General features: G+C 40.6%; 2 protein-coding genes across 2 annotated transcripts in view; both read left to right on the forward strand.

The window, feature by feature from the left end:
* Positions 1-1175: 1175 nt before the first annotated feature.
* TMC3 (transmembrane channel like 3) lies at positions 1176-23589 on the forward strand. Its single transcript, XM_009643873.1, has 22 exons — positions 1176-1285; positions 2540-2683; positions 4557-4632; positions 7539-7620; positions 8305-8411; positions 9482-9580; positions 9673-9815; positions 11283-11430; positions 12334-12377; positions 12543-12690; positions 13480-13589; positions 13755-13833; positions 14326-14571; positions 16177-16305; positions 16968-17035; positions 17274-17402; positions 18219-18329; positions 18870-18995; positions 20312-20390; positions 20588-20630; positions 21734-22031; positions 22749-23589. Exons 1-22 carry the CDS (start codon positions 1176-1178, stop codon positions 23587-23589), a joined length of 3360 nt encoding a protein of 1119 aa, XP_009642168.1.
* A 466-nt stretch (positions 23590-24055) lies between these two features.
* The window catches only part of STARD5 (StAR related lipid transfer domain containing 5), a 5717-nt gene continuing 5279 nt past the window's right edge, over positions 24056-24493 (forward strand). Inside the window, exon 1 of the mRNA XM_009643875.2 lies at positions 24056-24060. Coding sequence (XP_009642170.1) covers positions 24056-24060 — 5 coding nt within the window. The remainder of the gene's footprint in view (positions 24061-24493) is intronic.

Consider the following 24493-nt stretch of genomic DNA (forward strand, 5'->3'; position numbering starts at 1 on the left):
TTAGGAAGTTCATGCCCCTATGATGCTAGTTAGTGATGTAGTAATATGTAAGCATCATATGATAGGCATCATTCCTGTGAAATGCAGAAACGCCATCCTTATATAAGGACAGAAAATGATGCATAAAAGTGCAAGAATTTGCCCCAGGCCATACAAAAAGTGTGAGAGAGAACAGTTATTTAATACAGGGCCCTCAAGCTCACAGCACCAGTCAATTTGTTGTCTTTTAACGTGATTCTCCGTGTTAAATATAGTTTTAGTATCTATTAAATTAGTTGTCTAATAAAATTAATTAAGTAGTGGAGCTGAAGAAATGGGAAATGAGCATCAGTTGGCAATGCTTTTCAGTGGTTTAGCTCTAGGAATAACCATTAGTATTATCAATAATCTAGTCAATGCTTATTGTAAATGATGATACAGTAATTAATGGAATTGAGCACAATTAAGATATTACAACTATCAAGAAAAAGTTAATTGCTTGGTAATCCGTGCTCATCTGAATAGCGGGTATTTTGATTACCTCCAAGAGAAAAGACATAAATTTAGGTACAACGAAAGGTGGTCATGCAGAGAGGTTGGGGCTGGGGCCCCGGAAAGCAGCAACCACACGTTCTGTCAGGGCATCCTCCGGGAGAGGATCTGGAAGTCCTGCGGGAGAATGACGTCGCATTTTTCTCTGTTAGTCAAGGCCCAAATGCAAACAGTCTCGTTTTACTCGAGCAGTAATGTTCTCTCAAGCATGTGAAACAAAGACATCAACAGTACGTCCAGTACATGCATTGGAAACGCCACCCAGAGCGGGCCAGCGTGGTGCGGTGGGATGGTGCTTTGAAGGAATTCCTCATCCGTGACAAGGGAAACGTGGCTCTGAATTAAGGACTGCAGCTGGCCCACCCTTGGACTCTGCTCCCTACCTCGCTTCTGGGCATCATGCTTAAAGAGCAGGCTGGCGGGGGCTGCTGTGCGCTGCCGCTTTAAGGCGCGCAGGCTCGGCCAAGCAGCAGGTCCTCTCCAGGGCTGGAGCACCAGGCGCAGGCAGGATCCTCTGCTCAGCAGGGCTCGCCGTCGCTCTCTGCTTAATAACATTTGGCTGCTTATGAGACGTCGGACCAGCGAGCTAAAGGCTTCCTTCCAGCGCGGCCGAGTTTCACGGGCTGCGGGCGGCAGCTGCCACCATGGCAGCAGGCAGGGGCTCTGCTGCAGCCAAAACTGCCAAGTCCTGCAAAAAGTATCGAACAGTGAAGCGCCACGCCGGCATCTACACCTACCAGGAGCCGCCCCACAGGTAAGAGACCCTCCTCGCTCCTGAAGTGCAAATCTGCCTTAGCTAGCACCGAAGTGGGATCTTCTCTTTTCACTTTCGTTTAGACAGAGTGTATAACATAGAAAGGAGCAGGAGAAAAATCACTCTTCTTTCTCTATTTAGATATATTTCAAACCTCGCTTTTATTTTCACAGAAGTCATGTTTCATACTGCAACATGAACACTGTTCATAGAGCAGTGAAACTCCAAAGAGTTCGGGGTATAGCAGGGTGAGAAGTCTCCCTATAATTTTCCTGTGTAATTCTATGTTCCCCTGTGACAGAGGGGATGGGACTGTGGACCGACAGATCAGTGGTCTGATGAAGTATGTCCTTCGAATGGTCCTCCAAGGCATGGTTTATGGTTTATTTCAAAGTGATTAAAAAGATGTTTCTTTTTCAGCAAGATTGCAGGGAACTTCCCCGACAAGCACATAGCAATACAATCAGAAAACTTCCCAGCTGGTGGTCGTTGCAGTAGATCAGATCTTGTCATTTCATTCGGGGGAAACAGTCACCATGGGTTTTTAGACCTTAAACCTCTGCAAGAATGACTATTGCTGCTGTTTCATATACAGTACGCTGTCTCAAACAGAGGACTGAGAGAGCTATAGCTTAGCAAACGTGGTGACAGCACCAGAAAAGATGATTTAATAATCATCCACAAAAATCTGCACCAAAGCACAGGAATCGTTTTACAGGGAAGAGTAATTCCTGGTGTGCAGAGTCCCACACTCCTGTCCCCTTCTGCAGGGAACGGGAATGAAGGGTGACTGTGTTTGAAGCATCTGTACCCCCCATTCTAACAAGAAAATATTTTATCATTATTACAATCAAAATAAAAGCCCAACACCACACGGTGAATAAATGAATGTTAAGTGCTCTTGCTGGACAGCACTTTGTTTCAGAAAAATCTACAGAGTGTCTTGCTAGCATGAGGTACAAGCTGTATGGTTGGAAATGCTCGGAAGGGAAAGACTGGGATTCGTAGCGGGGAGCAGGGATAATTTATGACTGAGCAGCAAGCGGTGGGGAGGAAGAGAAACACATCCTGGAGATGGGGAAATCAGAATTATTCATCAACTTTAAAACAATATGGTAATGCAAATTCCCTAGCTCACTGCTGTTGCATTGCTCTAATAGGTTGGATCCTGTGCAAATCAACAGTTTGCTGGGGATCTGACTGAGAAGAATTTGTCTTGTTTTTCCTCTCATGGGGCGTGTGCTGGACTGCCAGCAACTCAGACGATGATATGGGTGAAGAAAAGGCTGAGAGCCATGACCCAGAGCAGATCTTTCAGAACATCCAGTACCAGAAGGAGATTATGTCCAACATCCGCTGCCGGCCGTGGCCGATGAGGCAGAAGCTGAGGGTGCTCAGGTAAAGGTGTTTGCAGGAAAGCTTTCAGGCTCACTTGACTGTGACAGTGCTCCCGGCCTCAGCAGCATTTCAGTGTAAGCTGGAAGGGATCGTGCACAGAAATGATTAAGAGCCACTAGGAAAGCACACCATGAGGATGCTCCGACAAGATCCGAGAGCTGGCTGAAGGCAGCAGCCTTGGGGTGCAAAGCCTGCAGGTGAAATTGTCTCCTGTGCACGCCTGTGGCTCCCTTTACACGGTCACTGTACAGACGAGAGAGCAAGAAATCCTGCTTTGGCTATTTACTAAAACAGTGTGTCAGCTATTCAGTGGTCTAAGGAAAGGCTGTTTGGTAATGCTCAGAAATACAATATTAAGCTAAGTTGTTTCACTCTGTTCCAAAAAGGAAAATCAGCCTGCTGTTTTCAAGGTAATTGCATGTGACGATTGCATGGTATAAGAACAGAAGCTGGTCATAAACTTCATAATATATTGTAAACGACAGTAAATATTGGACACTTGTAGGTTTAAAAGGTACGTTCAGTGTAGTAATGTCATGGTTTAACCCAGCAGGCACCTGAACACCACTGCCGTTTGCTCATTCCCTGCCCCACAGTGGGATGGGGGAGAAAATCAGGGAAAATAAAAATAAGATTAGTGGGTTGAGATAAAGACAGTGTATAGGACAGAAAAAGAAGGGAAAATAATAATTATAATGATAAAATAATATACAAAATAAGTGATGCACAATGCAATTGCTCACCACCTGCTGACTGATGCCCAGCTGGTCCCCAAGTAGTGGTCCCCTGGCCAGCTTTTCCCCAGTTTATCTGCTGAGCATGACGCCACATGGTATGGAATATCCCTGGGACCAGTTGGGGTCAGCTGTCCTGGCTGTACCCCCTCCCAGCTTCTTGTGCACCCCCAGCCTTCTCAGTTGGTAGAGCATGAGATTTAGTGTAAGCACTACTTAGCAACAACTAAAACACCAGGGTGTTATCAACATTATTCTCACACTAAATCCAAAACACAGCACAATGCCAGCAACTAGGAAGAAAATTAACTCTGTCCCTGCCAAAGCCAGAACAGGTAATAATGTGTTTCACAACTTAAGATTGCAATTATTATATTAATAATTCCAAATTTACAGTGAAAGAGTGGGTGCCTAAGTCTTTGGGCCACCTCTCTAAATTATGTCAGGTCTTTCACAGCATGACCACTTTGGGGCTTGCTTTGCTTTTCCTTTTCATCTGGCATCTTTCTCTTAAAACTCTGTAGGATGCTAGGATGGCATTTTAGTCATGAGGAATCCCTACCAGCACTAGAGCTGCTGTGTAATCTTGGAAGCACAGATTTTTTTCTTTTCTCTCTTAGGCAGAGTCTGTGACTTGCTGCCTTCCTGCTCCTGTTGATGAGATTTTGGTGGTCCCCATCCACCTTCTGCTGAGGTCAAAGACCGCGTATCACCAGATGGGCATGCACCTCTGCATCGTACAAGAGCACTACACCATATTTGCAGGGGAGGTGTTAGTATCCACATAAGATTAACCAGACTGTAATAGGGATCTTTTTACTTTACTCATGAAGGTTGTGCCATTTTAAAAGCAAGACTTTGAATCAACAGAGAAAAAAGTTAGAGGAATAGAAAACTCTCTCTGCAGTCAAACTTTTGAATGCCAAGTTTTCTCAGACAAAATTCTCAGTGGATTTAAAGTGTCAGTAAAAATCTCAAAAGGAAAAGAAAAAAGCTTTGCCTGGCTAAGGATTTTATGGTGAGGGAGTGCATTATAGTTTTTCAGAGCATTTGACAACTTTGCTAGTTGCTGCTTGTGCAGAATAAGGGGCTCCGAGTAACGGGGTCAATGTAAAATAAACTTCCACCTTCTCGTGCAGGCAGGCAAAGGAGATTGTGCTGAAGTATGAAGGGAGGCTCACGAGGACAAGAGGTTACCAAGCCGCTGGTGCAGAGGTATGGCTGTTTTTTCTGAAATTACAGCTCTTTTCTGTACCATGTCATCTGCAGTTTTCATTCACAGCAGTGTATATTTGCTGCCCAGTCCTGATCTCCAACTCAGGAACTCTGTAGAGGGAGGAAAAAGCAGTTTAAAAGCTGCTTTTTTTTTTTTTTTTTCCCTATTGCGACTTTAGTAATCGCATTTTTGCAGACTAATTTGATGTGTTGAGGGATGGATGTCCTTCTGTTAATGCAGTATAAGCTTCCTTCTCAAATAATCTACAAATATTGATGCCTACTAGAGGGGGTGATGGGAACGGGATAGCAACACCACAGTGTCAGTGTTCTCTGAAGAGCTGTTTCACCAGACTGTAGGGCCACAGTTCAATAGATTAGTATGAAAAATGTGTCTAGCTTTTAGTTTGGAAGACTGTTAAAGAAGCATTTACTTGCCTAATACTCATAGGTTTGCTAAGATTAGATTCAAATTCTTTTTATACCACTGAAAATAGACCCTGGCCCTAGTTGCTGGAAATTAATAACATGTAGGAAATTGTCCCTAATATGCAACTAAGAGAGATGAGATCTTTAGTCATCTAAGCAGTCAAGAATATTTTTGTCATCGTAATGAGTAGAGTTTGAATGAGTAACTTATCTTAATTAAAAAAGGCAGGGTTGTAACAGTAAAATAGAACACCATGTATTTTATTCACATGCACAAGTGAAAGGCTGCATATATATCTGTTGTTCTGTTATGTTCGCCCACGGCAAAGGTTAGAAGTGCTACTTTCTGAGGTAGGAAAGAGTAATTTTGCCTTGTTCTGCCTTTGTGTGTGTGGCAAATGGAGTGGAAGTAGGATGCTGTTAAAATAAACACTGGGTTTTGCCCTTGACGTGAGCAGAACTAGGATGTTATCTAGAAAGAGAAGTAGGTGCTGCGGGTCTGCAATGCATGTCACTAAATCACAGACTGGGCTCACTACTTGTTCCTGTTCCCCGTCCTATAGCAAAATCGAGGCTTTCATCTTAGACTTCACAATGGCTAAAAGTTCGTATCTAATCTAATTGCCTCTATTGTGGGTACTTGCTTGAAAACATTCAGCACAGGGATATGATTCAGCCGTTAATTAGCACCACGCATTATCTGTAGGGGAACTGCATTCTTTTTTCCTAGCACAAATTAGGGAATATAGCCTTTACATCAGAGCTAAATTCAGCAAATGCAACAGAATGAGCTGCATTTTTTTTTTCTAACTGGAAGGGCTTCATTTTCACATATTTTCTCAGAAAATAGCATGGTGACCAAGGAGATAAAAATCATAGCACGGCAAAACAAGCCCTACATCATCAAAACTAAGAACCCAACGGCTGAACATGTGCTAAGAACAAAATGCAGCTGCAGGTGTATATGTTTTTAAATAAGTTTTTAAAATTGGCAACATACAAACTGGCCATAATTGGACAATCCATTCATGCTAGTATTTATGAAAACTGAAGTTAAAATACCTTTTCCTGTCTTGACACTGAAAGCATTTTTGCTTTTCAGTTCAATTATTTTATATTTGCATTGTTTGGTTGGTTTTTTTACATTTGCAATTAATGCCAGATACCCATACTCTGGATTCTAAGAGTATAAATTACCTGTTCAGGTATGCAGTAGGCAGGAAAAGAGGTGATAGCTATCTAATTATGATTTTAAAAAATACTACTCCCACATGGACAGCTTTGTATGCTTTATTAAATCTGCAGTGCAGCTGGCACAAGCTGCTAGGTTCCTTTCTCAGCCCTGTGGACTGTTTTCAAATGAAAGTAGCAATCCCAGCAATTCCCATGCAATTCACAGCACCTTTGTTTAATTAAAATACTTCCCGTTCATGCAATAAAATACCCATGCCACCATAAAAATGAATTAACTTTGGCCAAAGAGATTGATGATATATTCAGTAATTAAAATGTTATTTACTTCTCTTTGGTTTTAGGAGATTAAATTACATGATAGAACATTGACACTGCTGCTGACTAAAATATAGGGAATTTTTAATATCTAGCTGTACTAAAAAGACTTCATAATGCACAATACACAAATACTATTTTTCTGTCAATAGTGTGAAGTTATGGCTCTAATTCAACAAATCTAAAACTGCACTCAATTTTGCACATGCAGATTTTGTTTCTTCTCCCATGTGTGTGTGCAGCTTTCCTCTGACCATGCAAAAAATGGAGATTAAATAAAGACTCTACAAAATATAACCACGGGTTTTCTGCAGGCGTCAGCTGTAATTCATAGAGCTGAGAACGTAGCAGCTGAATTTGCTGCTGTTGAATATGAAAGCTTATTTTTCCTATAAGAAAAATTGTCATTATGCTTCTTTTAAATTTGAAGTTAGTTGTCTGTCTGTTTGTCCTAGAAATGATTCCCTCATAAGTTGCACAGAGGGTAGGCATCCTGGCAGGACCCAACCTGGATGACTTCTGCCTGGAGCTGCCTCCTGGCCCTTCTCTGTGGTTCCTCCCCTCCGCAGTCCCCAACCATGGAGAAGGTGACAGGGAATGGTGCCCGTTGGTTTCCTTCTGTTGGTTCCTCAAGGTCTTTGTGTGAAAGATGTAGATTGGTGGCTCCTGACTGTGCCCTTGGGGTGTATAAAGGGTGCTCTGTCTCATCTTTGTTGGCCTTTGGCTGGTAAACAGAGCCAAGGACTCCTGTGCCTCCCTACCCCCATTTTGTGTGTTTCTAAAACCCACCATGGTTTGCTTTGCCCACCTCACCCACAGCCATGCTCTAAGATTTTAGTAATTAATGTCTGTAATATTTTTTGTGATACAAGATGAAAGAGGCATGATCAAAATACTCTGCATCTCTATTTTTATTTTTTTTTACATGCAGAAGTGTCATATTTCTCATTTCTCTGCTTTTTTCTCAGCTTTGGAGGAAGTTTATTCGACTTGCGTATAATTTTGTGGTAATCTTTATTCCTTGGGAAATGAGAATAAAGAAAATCGAGAGTAAGTATAAAGATTTAATGGCATTGAACAGTAAAGTACTGGCTAAAATGCTGGGTCTTAGCATTTATTTTTTTTAATTTACCAATTTAAATAAATAATATCTGGGAGAGTTAAATGCAAACTTTCAGCAGTGACGTTTTCATTCGAAACTTTGCTTTTTCTTCTTTTCTGGGTGCCTTAGGCACTGCACAGTTCTCATTTATGGTCTTAGAGAGGGGTAACTAAATGGTTCTGAAAATGCAGCAAGATTTGGTTATAATCACAGTCCATGGGGCAGCATCCTTGGGCCGACATCCCCAGATCTGCCCAGGGTTTAGTGCGGTTGTAACCTTCATCACCAGCTCTTGAGTCTTTGAATTGAATCAAAGCAGCCCTTAACATTACATCAGCAGTGAGGTCATACCTCTCTGCTTCAGCAGCAAAGGCAAATGGATGCACGACGTCACCCAGCAGAGCAGCTTCTTGCGTAAATACTGCTGGTAATCCTGAGACTTCCCCAACAGAGTTTGTGTTGGAATTGTATTTTCCACATGGGCTCATTAACATTTTCTCTACTTGGCTGTATGCCCTGCATGAATAAGAAAGGTTTTTCTTTTGGTTTATTGTTCAAATAATACTTTATGAATAAATAATATGTGCTTTTATAGACTGTGTAGCTCAGATAACTATTCTCTGTGGTTTAAGGTCATTTTGGGTCTGGAGTTGCCTCCTACTTCATCTTCTTGAGATGGCTGTTTGGAATCAATATCGTACTTACGATAATGACAGGAGCATTTGTAGTCTTACCAGAGGTAAAAACATGTTGTTAATATTTCCAGAAAAATGCTTACCATTGCACTTTCCTTTCTGAATTAAACAGATGCCACCCTTAAAGGCATCCTACAATTTGAAATGTACAATTGAAAATGAATTATTTAAAATAAATTCCACTATTAAGAGGGGTTTTTTCTGCCAAAGGATAACAGATCTTTGCTATTAGAGATGGTATTTTGTCAACATGGTACTAATGCTTTTACAGAATATGTTTATATCTGATTATTAAAACCGAGAACCAAATCCTAAAAGCTGTAGTTAGTGTTGAAACGTTCAAGTCCTGTTAGTGTCATTTACAGGCAGAAAAAAATAACATCCCTCTTCAGACTCTGGATTATTGTCCATTAGAAATAATCTTCTAGAAGTTCTGAACAGCAATCATTTTGTTTAGTTCTTGCATGCAAATAATGGTATTTGTTAACTTTGTTAAATTATTCATAAATATCATTTTGCCTCACCTAACCTGTGCTTTAATAACGTTATCAGAAAACAGGGAATAACTGATTTTTCTTCTCACTGGCTAAACAAAAAAAAAAGTAAGTACCCCCAAACCAAACAGAAAAGTAAATTGAAATAAGAAAGGTATTCACTTTCATTTTTTACTTAATTAAGGAAAAGCAGATTTAATCTTGAAATACCATTTTGAGATCATGGTCATATTTAATTATTATTATCTTTATAATAATAATAAATTATTATTTGTTGTCATATTTAATTATTATTATCATCTCTAATGCTTAAATTAAAACAAACACAGCTGTTAAAGCTATTTTGTTAACGGTTTCAGTTGATCTCTCTTTTCCTTTCTTAGCCCTTTTGAAGATGTCTACAGAGCACTACATTTCCACAGATAGCAAAAACCCCCATCCGGTAGAGTGGAAAATGAATGCAGGATTTCTCAGGGCATTTCTAGTTTAGGCCAAGGAATGACCCAGTGCTCGCTATCCCGACAATGTCATCCCCGCGGGCAGCTCTTGGTGGGTTCTGCTGTGCAGCCCCGGGTCAGACGGGCTCGCACGGCTTCTCAGACCTTCTCTCTCTTTCCCAGCTACTGGCCGGAGCACCGTTCGGCAGCACAGGCAGCAAGACCATTCCCAAGGAGCATATTGCATCTGCTCAAGACCTGGACACCATCTGGTCACTAGGGGCAAGACTAAAACCACTCTTTACTGTTTCGCTATCACTGTTCTGTTGTAATTGGTAGTTACCACTCTTACTTACAGGCTCTGGTCTTTGCAGGGCTACCTCCAGTACTCTGTTCTGTTTTATGGCTACTATGGCCGCGACAGGAAGATTGGGAAAGCTGGATATCGGCTGCCTCTTGCATATTTCCTTGTTGGAATGGCAGTGTTTGCATACAGCTTCATCATTCTCTTAAAAAAGTAAGACTTCCCATTTATTGTTGGTCGTAAGCTCGTGTGTTCAGGCAATCATTAATCGTGTATTTATCCCATTTCCTCTGTACTTATTCTGCATAATTCTATTAATCTGTTCAAGCCTGCTAATATCAGGGAGGCAGACTGAGTTTAATTCTAGCTTGCTCTTTATCTTGCTATCATTTATCTTTGGTCTGCCTTCAGTTTCCCCGTCTATAAAGGGGGGGGCAGCACAGAAGATGATCTGTGTGCTTTGTGTTTGTATAGTGTAAGGTCAGACTCATAGAAATCCTTTCTGCTCTCCTCTTTTCTGGCATAAATATTGCTATGACAGACATTTATGTTTTAAATACAATGCTTGCAGAATTATTATTCTCATCTATTGAAATACAAACACAGAAATTCCATCCTAGATGTAGTATCACTTGTGTTGTTCCAGCCGGTCTGTGGCATTCTGTTTGAACGTAAGCTTAATTTCTGTGCTGTTGAAGGGCCAGGAGTAGGAGTGAGTTAGCGAAGAGAGCAAGACTGCTAGCACTGACCATAAACCCAGGAATGTGCAATGCTTGAAGAGGGGCAAGGTCACTCTATCCTCTCCTGATTTCCTTTCCCTTCCCTCCTGGATACCTATTTATCAGGCGCAGTGCAGTCCAGGGACATCTTTAGCACTGCCTGTAATAACTCTCAGTTTTGAAGCCAAACTTTCCCTTTTCATTTATTTTTATTCTACCTGCTGGTTTGTGCCACGGGTCACTGATATGTTTGACCCTGAGCTACGCAGCTGCAGTTTCTGGATGTGATTAGCTCTTCTCCTTCTGACTTAGCTCACCGACTCCTTGCTTAGCTGCTTACAGTTCCCCCTTTAACACTGTCCTTTTGGATGCCCTTTCTTTCATAAGCTATTAATCTTCATTTCATTTCTTGCACTTCGTGATATTCTGCCATCTTGCCTATCTGAGATGAGGAGGTGGCGTTTTCTTTTTCCCAAGCTCTGTAAAATGGCTCTGGGTTTCTATTTGACAATAATATATATTTTGAGGGTGAAAACAATGCCAACAACAGACAGATCTTGTGCATGATCACTAGTTTTGCCAAGCTAGCCTGTAATCACAGTAACGGTGACCTTAGTGATAGTATCTTCCAGCTGGATCCTACCCAGAGATTGTAAAATTGAAATATGTCCACAGCTCCAGTGAGATTTATTTGCTTTATTTGTCAGCTATAAAGAATGTAGATACCAAAATGCCCTTCCACAGTGAGTCACCTCTGCACTAGAACAAAAGTTAAGTTCATGCTCTGAACCTCACCCTGGTTTATTGTCTTCAGAAAGCTGCCAACAATGACACTAATTGCTGCAAACTTTCGGTAGTTCTAAAGGCACAGACATCTGAGAACTATGAACCAAACCAGTGATTTCCTTTACCTTCATCTTCACACGTTAACAACAGTTGCATATTTGTTATTTTTTCACAGAATGGCAAAGAACTCGAGAATGAGTTTAGCAAGTGCCTCTGATGAAAATTACACTTTCTGTTGGAGACTGTTCTGTGCTTGGGACTATTTAATAGGAAACCCCGAAGCTGCAGAGAGCAAAGCTGCTGCCATAGTTAATAGCATCAGGGTGAGCAATTGACCTTCAAATTATTTAGAGTTGGTTTGTATGTTAATCTGTAAGCTATGCAAGTCTTTCCTCTCATTCCCTTGCATTTCCTATTGGGTTTCGGTATTCCTTTACGGATCTGTTTGCCCGGGGGAGGGCTGGTATCACACCTCTGTGTGGTATGGCAGTCCCGTTGTTCTGTCCCAGCAAGGCCATTGTGTTCTTTGGCAGAGTTTTCTTTAATGCCACTGTATGTGTGACAAGAAGTTAAATAACAAATTTGCTTGTGATGCAATTTCATTGAGTAACAGAATTAAATTCATTTTAATAATGTAAAAACACTCATTTATTTCATCTCTCCATAACAAATGGTCTAGGGACATCTTACAGCTCTCTCAATATTAGAATATCGCTTTAAATAGAGATGATTTCCATTTAGAATTTAAGAACAGATGTGGTTTTCATCAAAAGTAATTTATTTCCCAAGTCTGGTGTATTCTCATTAAGTCATTGAACAAAATTACTTCAAATTGTGTCACGGATAAATTAATAAGCTATGATATTTACTTATTTCAATGACTGAGGATAACTTTGACAGTTCTGTATTGTATTACTGAAGCATCGATTCTATAGGCACATCCTGCAAAAAGATCTGGTAGCGTAAACCTCTGGTTGCAGCCCATCGAACACGCATGACTGAAAGTGCACAAGTATTTGATTATTGTGTGTTTGCTTCTCAGAAATCTCCTTCACTCTTTAAGCTCACTTATCACTCCTAAAAAGCCATGCAGGACAGAGAGGTACTTACCTACTTGCGTTCCCAGGATGTGAAGTTTTTTATCAGTATACTTGACACCTTTTGTGAAAGACGTGCATTAATTTTGCTGAACACTATTAAAATTATAACACTGTGTTTCTTTCAAGGAAGCTATACTGGAAGAGCAAGAAAAGAAGAAAAGCAAAAACTTGTATGTATATAAGATCAGAGATACTTTTCAAAGCACTGTTTCAATGCAGATAGCAGTGCTAGTCTGCTTGTCTCGTACTTCTAAAAACCATGTTAGAAAAGACCCCTGGTGCCATAAGACACCCTACTGTATTGGCTCTGTCTCTTTTTTTTTTTTTCCCCCTAGGGCAGTGACTATAAGCTTAAGAATTATTGCAAACATCCTTGTGCTTCTCTCGCTTGCTGGAAGTATTTACATCATATACTTTGTCGTGGATCGATCCCAAAGGTTGGAGCGCACCAAAAAGGAATTGACTCTTTGGGAAAAAAATGAAGTACGCTGTCTTTATGCCACCTCTGTGTTAGGATTATTGTCTTGGGGCTGCGATAGCGTGCACTGAGGTGTAAATCGCAAGAGATTAGCCAGGAGAAATGAGGGATGAGAAGGCAGAGTGGTGGTTACCCGGATCTGTCTTTGCATGCTTGCTCCCTCTGCCCTGCGGCAAGGTGTTGGCAGAGCTGAAGCGGGCAGGAGGATGCTGCAGGTCCTCGTTTCACAGAGACCGCAGTTCTAGCCAGCCCCTATTTTGTGAGGATGAAGCATAAGCTCTCCTGTCACTTACAAACCTACTTTTGTGCCCATGATTGAGCTGAGTGAACACTGGGCCAACAGACCAGAAAGGAAACAGCTTTGACAATAGCTATTGATTTCAGCTGGGGATACTGAATGTTCTGTGAGTACTTCCATTCAGAGGAATGAGTGGATACTGAGAGTAGGAAGTGAATAGGTATGGAGAATCAGTCATCCATTTCAGAGGAAGATGCTGGCTTCGTATTTCCCATATGTTAAGTTCTTATTTTTATTAATAAAGTAGCAACTTTAAAGCTACAAAGTCTGGAGTAAAGATTCCTGAGTGGTATTCCAGATCCATAATTTTGGATCACAACTACCATTATTACTAATGTCAAAGATAACTTCTAAAGCAATGATAACTTCACAGCATCTCCTCCAAGAAAAGCAATCACCAAAGCATGTGTGTCGGCAGTATTTCTGCAAGCACTCAAGGTACCACAGAAGATCTACATGAAAAGCTACAAAAATGCTGTGTCTTTCTGCTCTATAGGTAAGCGTAGTTGTGTCGCTGATTACAATGATTGCACCCTCTGCTTTTGAACTTGTGGCAGCCCTGGAGATGTACCACCCAAGGACCACTCTTCGCTTCCAGCTTGCCAGGTATGGGCATTATGCAGTGTAGAAAATATGTGGGGAGAAAGGGAGGGAGAGAAGAGAACCAGAAGAGTTCTGGTTGCATGTTTTAGTCCAGCCAAACCAGAGAATATGTGAGAAGTCGATGGCATAACAGTGCCGTAACCCATATCTTATTCTTCTTGTTTTCAGGGTTCTTGTTCTATACCTGGGAAACCTCTACAGTTTAATCATCGCTCTCCTGGATAAAGTGGACAGTATGAGCATCACTGTAAGTGCAACTTAATGGTTTGTGATGTGTAAAGGTACTTTATAGATAGGATTCCATGTATTGTGATATAGATGAAGTCAGGTGAAAATTTGTTTGAAATTGATTAAAATGTATTACAGTTTGATAGGATTGTAAAGTTTTGTTTGTAATGTTCATTTACAACTGTTTTACAACTACAATTGTAGTTTTTTAGGATAACTGGATCCATTTGATTGCTGATGAAACACGATAAATAGATTTCTGTGCATTGCTTAAATATTAAAAAAAAAAAAGCTATCACTTTAGGCCAAATATTTTCAGCTACCTAAAATCAGCTTTCAGTGCTGCCCTTACATGTTCCATCTGGCTCCGTACATTGACAGCTACTTAACAGTCACCTGCTGCTTGAAAATACATGAAGAAATGCCTCTATGTGTGTACCTTGTAGAGGGTACAGACATCTGCATGTATGTGCAGTTGAAAAAGTAGCTTTTGGGACGTTTATTATTTCAGGACTCTGACGTTAACAACAATGCAAGTAATTCTACCACCTTCTTAGCAACTAAAACTCTTTCTAAAGAAGTCAATTTATCTACGACTATTCCTGATTTACATATTCAGAGAAATGGCGTTGTCACATTGGAAGAGAGTCACGCTCAAGGCTCAACGGTCTCTGACTCACTGGTTAACAAAACAGTTTCCTTTAACCTTAACAACCAGAACCCACAGGATCAGTGCTGGGAGACATATGTTGGTCAAGTACGTAATTGTTTTATTATGTTGTCAACTCAGTCCTAATCCACATTTGACTAAAAATTAAAATCATGTTGTACTGTGTTCAATTTTAGAGCTTTTCTTTGTAGGAACTCCAGAATTTAGCTAAGGATGTAGAAAGAGTAAAGACTCTGCAAAGTGATATGGCTGCAGATAGAAGCCTCGGCTTTTGTTCCATATCTACAATGTGTTTAGTGTTGTACAAATGTTCTTTTGCCGGGCTTCGGTCTCGGTCTTCAGCTCTGCACAGGCAGATCTCTACAGATGCGTGACACAGATCCTATTTTAATAGGATACATCCTACTAAACTCATACAGAGAAATGGGGCTACAAAAATGTGGAACCAGTAACATGCACCCTCAGCAGATTCAGATTGCTGTCTGGATAGATGGGGCCGCAGATCCAAGCCAAGCATGAGATTGTGCTCTTGGTCATTTGTACAATATCTCTGAAGCCTCTGTTCATGCTGCCTCGGTAAATCACTAGCGAATCAAGTGTTCCTCCCTTCTTTAGAGAGAAAGAGGACAACGAAAGGTTTCAAAATACTGTCAGTTTGTCAGAACGGAGCCAGCGGGGTGGCAGCGCCACGTATGCATGTTCCCACAGTTAGGTTGCAGAAAATCTGCAGACTTAATATGACACTTTTTGCTTCTCTATGTGTGAAGCATACATCATTTGTGGCCTTTGCTTTAAGTGACTAGCAGTGGCACTAACACATACAGAGAAAAATTCTAAACACACAAAATTCAAAAGATGTCATTTGATCCCAGTGTACTTTGGTATCCATCAGTGTTGCATTTATTCTTAATCTGGTGGCCTAGACATGATGCTAGTGTGCTTCTTGCTGAGCTGCTTACTCCAGAGCGAGCAATATTAAAGGTCTTATCTGATCATCTAGAGCAAAAGTCCCCTCCTAGGTTTGTAAGCATGACTTCTATTCTTATATGCCCCTCTCCCTATGCACAGTCTTCAGGAAATTTTTAGAATCAGTAGTTATGGGGTTTTTGATTTATTGGGTTTTTTCCCCAGAACGGACTAGAGGTGTTTGGAATTGAATCTTTTCTATTTAATTGTACATTTTTAAAGCTCAATTAAATATAGGATAACCTCATTCATTTGTAAGCACTAAACCGGTCTCTCATGGCTTGATGATCCTACTGACATTGGGTTTTGGTTTTGTATGAATAATAAGCATTTCTCATTGTGAAGCACTTAGCATGTGTTACAACAGTCAGTATAATAAAGGCTTGGGTACAATAGAAAAACCAACCCATTTCAGTTTATCTAGCTGAATTTTCAGAGCAGTCATTATAAAGAAAGCTTGAAGCCATCATGACCAGAGTTTTATGGCTGCAAGCAACAGAAGGCACACTGTGTAAGCTTGATTATATTTGTTCTCTTTGCTAGAACAAAGACAAGTAAGGGAAAAGTCAAACAGGAAAAGCTTAAAAGGAAGTAATTTATATATTCTAATCATATTTTATCAGGATACTAAGCTTGAGCCAAAATACAAGTACAAACGCAGAAGAGCCATATGCAGTCCATTTGCTTCCCGAGTGACTCAGTATGTGTGAACAATATGTATTTCAGGAGATGCTAAAGCTTTCAATTATCGACATGATTTTCACAGTCGCAAGCATCCTGCTAATTGACTTTTTCCGTGGACTGTGTGTCCGATATTTAAGTGATTGCTGGTGCTGGGACCTAGAAAGCAAGTTTGTAAGTACAGTCTTTATCTTATCAAGTTAAAATGCTGAAGATGGGTAGGCTCCTGAACATCCTTAAAGCCTTTCAACAGATAATAATTTCTTGGTAGCATGCATCTACAGAGGCACAGCTCACTGAGTTTAAATTGGAGGGCACAGGATAAAGACTGAGTTTGGATGTTTTTCTCAAGTCTGCTCCCATGGCCGCGGTGCAGAAATCTTTGTCTTTCCCAAAATGAGATCATGGGGCAGTCCCAGAGTCAAAGATGAGACAGAGGGCATGGAGTTGCTCCCCACATCCTCTTTTTCCATAGCTGTACATCAATCCATAACGTAGATAGTGGTCCAAGAAATAATAACCCAAAATCATATAGCCCTTTAAGAAAGTTACGGTGAGTAATATTTGGTTCGTAAGAAGCTGTTGGCATGAAAGGCTGAGGACCATTCTTTGTCTTTAACTGAAGAAGTGAAGTAACCCAGAGAGGAATTAGTTTATTTAATCCCCTGCTGCAGAGTAGGTTTTACTGTGTTCCCACTGCCTGCCAAAAGTTGGTATTTGATCTGGACGTTTCACACTACGTGCTGTCTGCAAACTGATGCAGCCAAATGCTTCTAATAAATGATCTGAAAAAAAGATTAAGACAAGGTATTCATCCTACACTGTGTTTCTTGTAGCCAGAATATGGAGAATTCAAAATTGCAGAGAATGTATTGCATTTGGTCTACAACCAAGGAATGATCTGGTATGTAGCCCATAAGCGATTTTTCTTGTCCTTTGCTGGCCGATTAGTAAGTCAATCTGATGATTTCCAATGAAAGCTATTCAAGTAACATATTGGTAATGCAGTCTTTTATACGTTACTATAATAAGAGATCGTCTGTTGACAGTGAGTTGTTGTTTACCTGGGTTTTTTATACGTTCTTTTGCTATTAAAATTGCTTCTGGCAACACTGAATACTGACACGATATTATTTTTCCAGGATGGGGGCTTTCTTTTCACCTTGCTTACCAGCATTCAATGTTCTCAAGTTGATTGGACTCATGTACCTGAGGAGCTGGGCTGTGTTAACGTGTAATGTACCACATCAGCAGGTCTTCAGAGCATCTCGGTTAGTCAAAATAAGAACCAAAGATAAAGAATAAATCAAATGCGGACAATGGAAATGTTTTCTGTGCATAGGAACAAAATGACAGGAGATTTTAGCTCTGAAAGCTGACGATCAAATTTGATGGTAATACTGACAGCAAAGGTCTGTGGAAAAAAAAAACACAGTTACTGTGAAACTGGAGGGTTTGTAAAGCAGGGTAAAGATATGCAAGAACTAAAAAATATGTCGGAATATTCCTAGACCCACATATGTGGCCTAACATAAATGCATTATTTCTGTAAAAATCTGATGGGGCACAATAACCTATGTGTGTGAACTGTTGCATGTCCTATTTCTTGACATTTCTTTCTTTGAAAGCTCTGAAGTATCTGCTTTTGCATCACACAACAGGTTCCCCTATTTTTCTTCTGTCATGATGAATATCTTAATTGTGTACTCAAAATGGAAATAATTTAGGGCGTCTTTAATTCTTAAGAATTGGTTATTTCTAACAAGTTTTGAAGATGAATCAACTTCTGCCGCTGTTCTTCTCCCCCAACACAACCAGGCAGTAAGGTCAGTTTTTATAGAAGGGTGCTATAAAGCGTTCTCTGGCTGCAGCAGTGGGATCTGGAAAGCAGCACAAATAGGATTTTGATCATTAAGAGTCTGTTTAGACTGGCTCTGTTCAGACTTTCTAATCATAGCAGAATGATTTTGATCTTTCAGAAATGTAGAACTTGAACTGGTTACGTAGATACAGACTCGCACCTTTTATGTTGCCTCTGTTTTTCTCTCTGATCAGTAAAACCTGAAACACGTTACGCCTTCTTGCAGATCCAATAATTTCTACTTGGCCATGTTGCTGTTCATGTTGTTCTTATGCATGTTACCAACAATTTTTGCTATTGCCCGATATAAACCATCTTTAAGCTGTGGTCCCTTCAGGTAAGTTATAATGGATTAACAAAAATTGCAAAAATTTTATTTCACCTTCTCACAATAAATTCATCATGTTCAATAATAGCCAAATTACCAATTAAAAAAAAAAAAAGTTGTTAGACGGGACAATGTTATCCTGCTGCCAATGTTTTCCAGTTTATGATTTAATTAGGTGAATATGTCAATGTTCTGAGTAAGGCTCGACACTTTGCATTATATACGTGGTTCAGTTATTTTATGTTTACATCATGTAAGGTCCCGCCGAGCAATCAAGCACACATCACTGTCTTGTGTCTCAATTCAAGCCCCCTCTGAGCCTGGCCAATGCTTTTGTGTTTTGGAAAAATTGTTAAAAAGCAAACAACAAACAAGTTGCTTTTATCTTTTTTTTTTTTTTTTTTTTTTTTTTAAACTTTCACTGTACTGTTCCAAAGTAGTTTTGGATGAAACTCCTTGTTTATTCAGTGCAACATTGCTTAACAAATTGATGTAACTAGGATTTCTTACAACTTAATTTTACCTTTTTTTCCCACCCCTCTCTTGTAGTGGACAAGAAAAAATATATGATATTGTTTCTGAAACAATTCAAAATGATTTTCCCACGTGGTTCAACACAGTGATTACTTACATCAGCAGTCCTGTGGTTGTCCTCCCTGCGCTACTACTTTTATTGTAAGTACTTTGGTTTTCACGGGAAGGTTAAACTCTGGAGAGTTAAATGGTGCTACTGAGGAACAAACACTGCATTCTTGAATTATTATTGAGCATATCTGAGAAAAACCCCACCTTATTGAATATATATGATATAGATCAGACAGGAATGAGCGTATGTTAAGACTGTCATCGCATTTTCAAAAGGAATTTCTTGTGCTGGGATACTGTGTTATAGCAAGTTCGCTGCATGGTGTCAAGGCTTGCAGTTCCAGTGAGTTTCAAGATTCTTCTTCCCTCTCAAGAGCTCCTCGGAAATTAATTTTCCATTTCCTCATGGCCATTAGTTCAGTTTATGACTGTGAACAGGGCTCAGTCTATCATTTAAAGAAGCTAATCCGTCATCCTGATTTCTGACAAAATAAATCTATTATGAAGGTCTGCTCTTAAGTGTTAAGGTAATATAACTTGCTGCAGACTTTCCAGTCAAAGTCCTTTCTTACTCTAGTTTCTGAATAATTGTTCACAGCTGGGAATTAATATGTATTTTAAGCTGTTTGAAATTCACTTTGCTTCTATGAAGTATCATGTCTTGCATGTACCTTTGTATCATTTTTTCCCTGTAAACTACAGGCGAATGCAGAGTTTGTCCCGCCCGTGGGCTTTTCAGAGAAATCAGAAAGACCGAAGCAATGTTTCCTATTTGTAACTTTTTCCTCTAAGGTCCCAGCCACGTAAATATGAACATATCTACATATTTAGGTAGATCTATTGACTGCTTCAAACTGACAGCTAAGCACATGTGTAAATGTTTGTCATATGAAGTCTAGCTGTAAGGGTTTTACTTTATCTGAAAGCCAGTGTAATCCATTATGTCAGGCCAGATCTGATCTCGGCTGTGCCAGTGTAAACAAGGTGTTAGTCCCCTCAGTCAACAAAATTACATTGGTATGAGTGTGCAAACTCGGCTGTAATTCTGGTGTCTCTGTTCCGTACCCTTGGACTGGGGAAAAAAAAGATGAGAAAATATTTATCGACATTTTCATTTTGAGCGTGTCCAGAATTTAAACCAAAAAAAGCTAGAAATGCACTAGGGTTACACACACAATGAGAAGACCTGCAAAAAACACGGGCACAGTTACAACTGCTGTCTTCAGTGTCATTTCTTTTTCATGTATGTTTGCTTGAAAGAAGGCTGTGATCCATTATCACGGTATGAAGGAAATGCTACAAAGCAGCAACTGAACCTGTACATCATTTTGATGACCTATAAACTCTCAAAGAGAAAAATGTCAGGAATGTTTGAAGTGACTCATAATCACCTCTTTCACTTCTAGCATGCTGATCTATTACCTACAAAGTATTGCAAGATCGTTAAAATTCACCAACAATCAATTGAGAATGAAGATCCAAACAGTAAGTACAGAGCAAAGCACCATTGCATGCAATTTGGTGGGTCTTTGGTACAGTACTAGCCTAACTAAATCTCTGAAGTCACTTTCAGTGTTTTACAATGTAAAACTAATCCTGAATTTTTCATCCTTACACAGCAGTGATTTTACTCTCTAATCCATAATAATTCACTGCTTCTCATTCTTTTGAATGTATTTTAGGAAAGAACTGAAGATAAGAAAAAGGTGGTTCAGATGGCAGTAGGTAAGTCAGTGAGCTTTGGAAATGCTACTATTAATAAAGCATTTGGATGCAAAACCATTTTGATTTCTCATACACATAGGGAAGTTCAACTACACTTAAACTGTATTTCCTGTAGAGTCCTCCTTTTAGATAGTTCTTGAGCTCAGCTTGACTTAATGTTGGCAGCATTGAAGGACAAGGTGTAGTTTATACCTGAATTCCGCTGGGATCTTTGGACTGGGTACTTTCTTACTTTTACCACCAACAGGGCAGAAACTCTGATCATCTCTGATGACTCAAATCATGTCAGACCTTGCATAAAATTTAGAGGCTACTAGGCAGAAGAGGAGGAAGGGAATGGCCCCTATTCTTTGACATGAGATGGTTGAATATTTCATCAGCAATTAAAAGATTTCAGATTCAGTTGTCTGCTGTGCCTGAGGGAATTTGAACCTGCACCTTCCACTTCTCAGATTTTAGCAATGAGAAACCACAGAAAAGATGTTGTCCTTCTAATACCTCCCAGTGAAAGGAAAGAGTAAAAATTTTCAAGCCAAAGAGAAGACATGATTCAGTAGCCTTGTGGCTAGATCTTAATGCTACTGTGACCCCCTTGTAGCTTTCCAGTGGACACATAAATGGCAAAATACCTGATGCACAGCAATATAGCCATCAGGAGTGGCTATTAGGGCAACGAGGTATGTGTCCTGGTTGGATTTCCTTTGTTACAGAAACCAAATTCAGCTTTTGGCTGTGACCTGCACAGCCACTGGAGCCAGTCAGCTGAATTTGGCCACCATATTGGAAGTGGTGTATGTTGTCAACTAACATGGGGATCTTGAAAAGAGACATTGGCTCGTTGCCCATTTTGGAATCCTACAGTGCTGTGTCCAGTGGTTTTTTCTGTGTTCCCCAATACAACATCTGCCATGTACCATAGTATGCTGACCCACCCCTTTATCACCATGTCTCCCAGTGTGACACCAGTTTCTCTTTTCTGAACACCGGGGGGTCTGTTAGCATTGGATGCCCTGACTGAAGGGTGAATTTGAGCCACTGCATTTACACAGCAGCTTCTGAATTTAGAGACCTGGACAGTTCCTGTAATAATTTCTGTTTTCTAGCCAGAATCCAAAATCTGGATGGGAATGACAAGAGACCGGAGCAAGAAAGTGATATTATCAGCCAGGAGTCTTCTGTTCGGTCCTCAACTCCCCGAAAGAATGGCAGTGTTTTGAACTTTGAATCTCCTGTGAGCAAAGGCACCAGAATACAAACCATTTCCCAGTCTGTGCCCCAAACTGTGCCCTCAACTGATGCTGCAAGACCTGTTGACGCAACTCCCACAACTTCAACTTCCTTAACGCCAGCTCCCTCAGTATCAAGTGTACAGAAACCAAGAACCGATCATATCACAAACAGGCAAGACCGCTTTGGTTTTGAAATGGCATTTCTTCCAGCAGCTCCATGACATACCTGTGGTTATTTACAGAACAGCTGTGTATTCAGACTGTCTGGAGCAGTAAAAAAGCTGAGGAGTTTTTTAAAAGCAGATTTGTTCATGGGTGCTACTCAGATTACTGGTGACACCACCTCCTTAACTCTCCCTTAATTGAGATGGGATTATAAAACTTTTGAAATTATGTAGTTGATGGCATTTACACAGACCTCAAGCAAAGGTAAATAGTAGGCTTCCCCTCAGACATACAGTTTGTGCAGGACATCGTTTCCATGAACAAGACGCACAGCAACAGTGCAGAACTCTGTGCCAGTCTAGTTGTAGGACGACCAGTTTGGGACATCAGCAGACTGGTGCTTTAAGCTACCTGTTGGGTTTTTTTCCAAGTGATCAGATAAAGAGCATTTTTAAACAGTTCTCAGAATAATAAGAAAACAGAATGGGAACGTAACTTGAGAGGTTAATTATCTGGGGATAGGGAAGAACAAATATGTCTCTTAATTTCTGGGGTGTGTTTCTCAAACTGGTCCTAAAAATTCAGAACAATTGCGATTCTGTAAGGTCCACACTTACAATCTAGTGTTTGACTTCCAGAGCAATACATCTTTATATGTTTTAATTACATTAATAGATAAGCATGTATCTCAGTATCTCCTTCCTTTTTTTTTTCCTTCCTAAAGGTACCCAAGCGTTGTGCATGGGAGTGCAAGTGAGCTCTGTAAAACAAAGCCCTACACACCAGTGACTTTCAAAAAGCACACTGAAGATGTTCACTCTGAGCCCCTCTTCAGAAAAGGCATTCGGCAGGTAAATCCAGATGCTCTTGGGGCAGGGGCTCCTGTTTTTGTGGGACGTAGACCTTACACTACCAGGTATTTTCTTGTTAATGAAAACGAGCCCCGCAAAAAATCGCTCCGTTCTACCTCCCGACTCCAAAGGCACTTCAGAAAGGATGAATCGGGAGACATTATCGAGTTGTATCCACGCAACGTCAGAAGATATGTGGTTCGAACACCACACCAGATGTATTCCCCTCATCCCAGTGAAGATGAGGAGGATGAAGAGGAATTTGGGAGAGAATTCATGAACAGATCCCATCGCCCTCGCTCACTGTCTGATCTTCGCCCAGCACCACGATTTTACATTGGGGAACGTGCCGATGGCCACATTCTTATGAGCAAGGATCTAGCCAGAGTGCATTACAAATCCTGGGACGACGGTTTTGAGCTAGACCTGGACAGGCCTCCATATGCTTACAAGAAAGTGCACCTGAACTACCCTGAGCCACGTGTGAAACCAAAATCAAAGCAAAAGCTGGAGCAATCTCTAACAGAATCTGATTCCATTTCCATTGAATCCAGCAGTGATCCGCAGAACAGCAGCAATGACCAGTATATCCAGGTCATTCACAGCAAGGAAAAGTATCCGAAGCCTGGGACAAAACTCACCAAAAAGAAATCAAAGAACAGTGTTGATCTAAATATGTCTGAGCCTAATGAACTGGTATGCTCAAATGTCTGAGGAAGTGCCCCAACCTCTCTGTGTTTTGAACAGGTATACGCGTATTTATTGTACTCGCCGTTTGAGGTCTCTCGGAGTAACTACGATATAGTCTGCAACAACAGTGTATGCAGTAATTCGAGGTGGGAAAAGCATAGTTAGCCTTGTGTTTTACTGTTAACTGTACCTCGCTTTAATATCACAGCTGTACTTTGCAAAATTTGGAAGAGAAAATTATTCCCACTTATTACTCCCTGTTCTGCTGCTTAAAACCCCAAAACCTCGCCTACTGGAAAATCAAGAGCTTTGTACTTGGGGCGCTTTAATTAAGCCAGTATAAAAATGTCAGATGAGACGCTCTGTCTCTTTGACACAGTTACAGCTAAAGATGCTTCCACTTAATAAATTAAGCAGGAAATCAGCTTCCTAGAAATAGAGTTGCTATCTATAGTATAATTTATGACATCTTGACATGCCCAGCTTGAGTATGGCGTAGCTCAAACAACTCAGCAATAGGTTAATTACAGAGAATAGCGAGGTTCTTTAGGGTGTACTGCATGGGCAACTGGGTTATTTCATCGTAGCAATAGTCTTCTAGATGAAATTAAGAGTTCTTTTTTGGTGATGCCTCAGCACAGACTGTGGCAAGCTTCACCGCAACACTCTGGAAAACTTTCTGTCCGCAGCTTTTTAACAGTTTGCTTCGTTACTACTAACTTAATTCTCTCTTGGTTTTTTGCACACCACTATGATTTTGCATCTTCTTTGATGCCGAAGACTGCTCTTTTTTCATGCCATTTGTATTGCACCAGGATAAAAGAACCGTTGGCCTCTAGGCAGAACCGTTCTGCCTCCTTCCAGCCGGCGGACGGAGGCGGCCATCTCACGCGGTGCCTCACCAGCCACCCCGCCGCCCCAGGCCTTG

This window comes from Egretta garzetta, unplaced genomic scaffold (genome assembly GCF_000687185.1).
Source record: "Egretta garzetta isolate BGI_Z169 unplaced genomic scaffold, ASM68718v1 scaffold287, whole genome shotgun sequence".
Lineage (NCBI taxonomy): Eukaryota > Metazoa > Chordata > Aves > Pelecaniformes > Ardeidae > Egretta > Egretta garzetta.

What these genes read in the sequence shown, in the direction of transcription:
- TMC3 (XM_009643873.1), top strand. Translation starts at nt 1,176, where the DNA reads ATGGCAGCAGGCAGGGGCTCTGCTGCAGCCAAAACTGCCAAGTCCTGC. An exon ending in GAGAATAAAGAAAATCGAGA is followed by an intron (nt 7,621 to 8,304) that starts GTAAGTATAAAG and finishes CTGTGGTTTAAG; the next exon opens with GTCATTTTGGGTCTGGAGTT. An exon ending in CTCTTTGGGAAAAAAATGAA is followed by an intron (nt 12,691 to 13,479) that starts GTACGCTGTCTT and finishes TCTGCTCTATAG; the next exon opens with GTAAGCGTAGTTGTGTCGCT.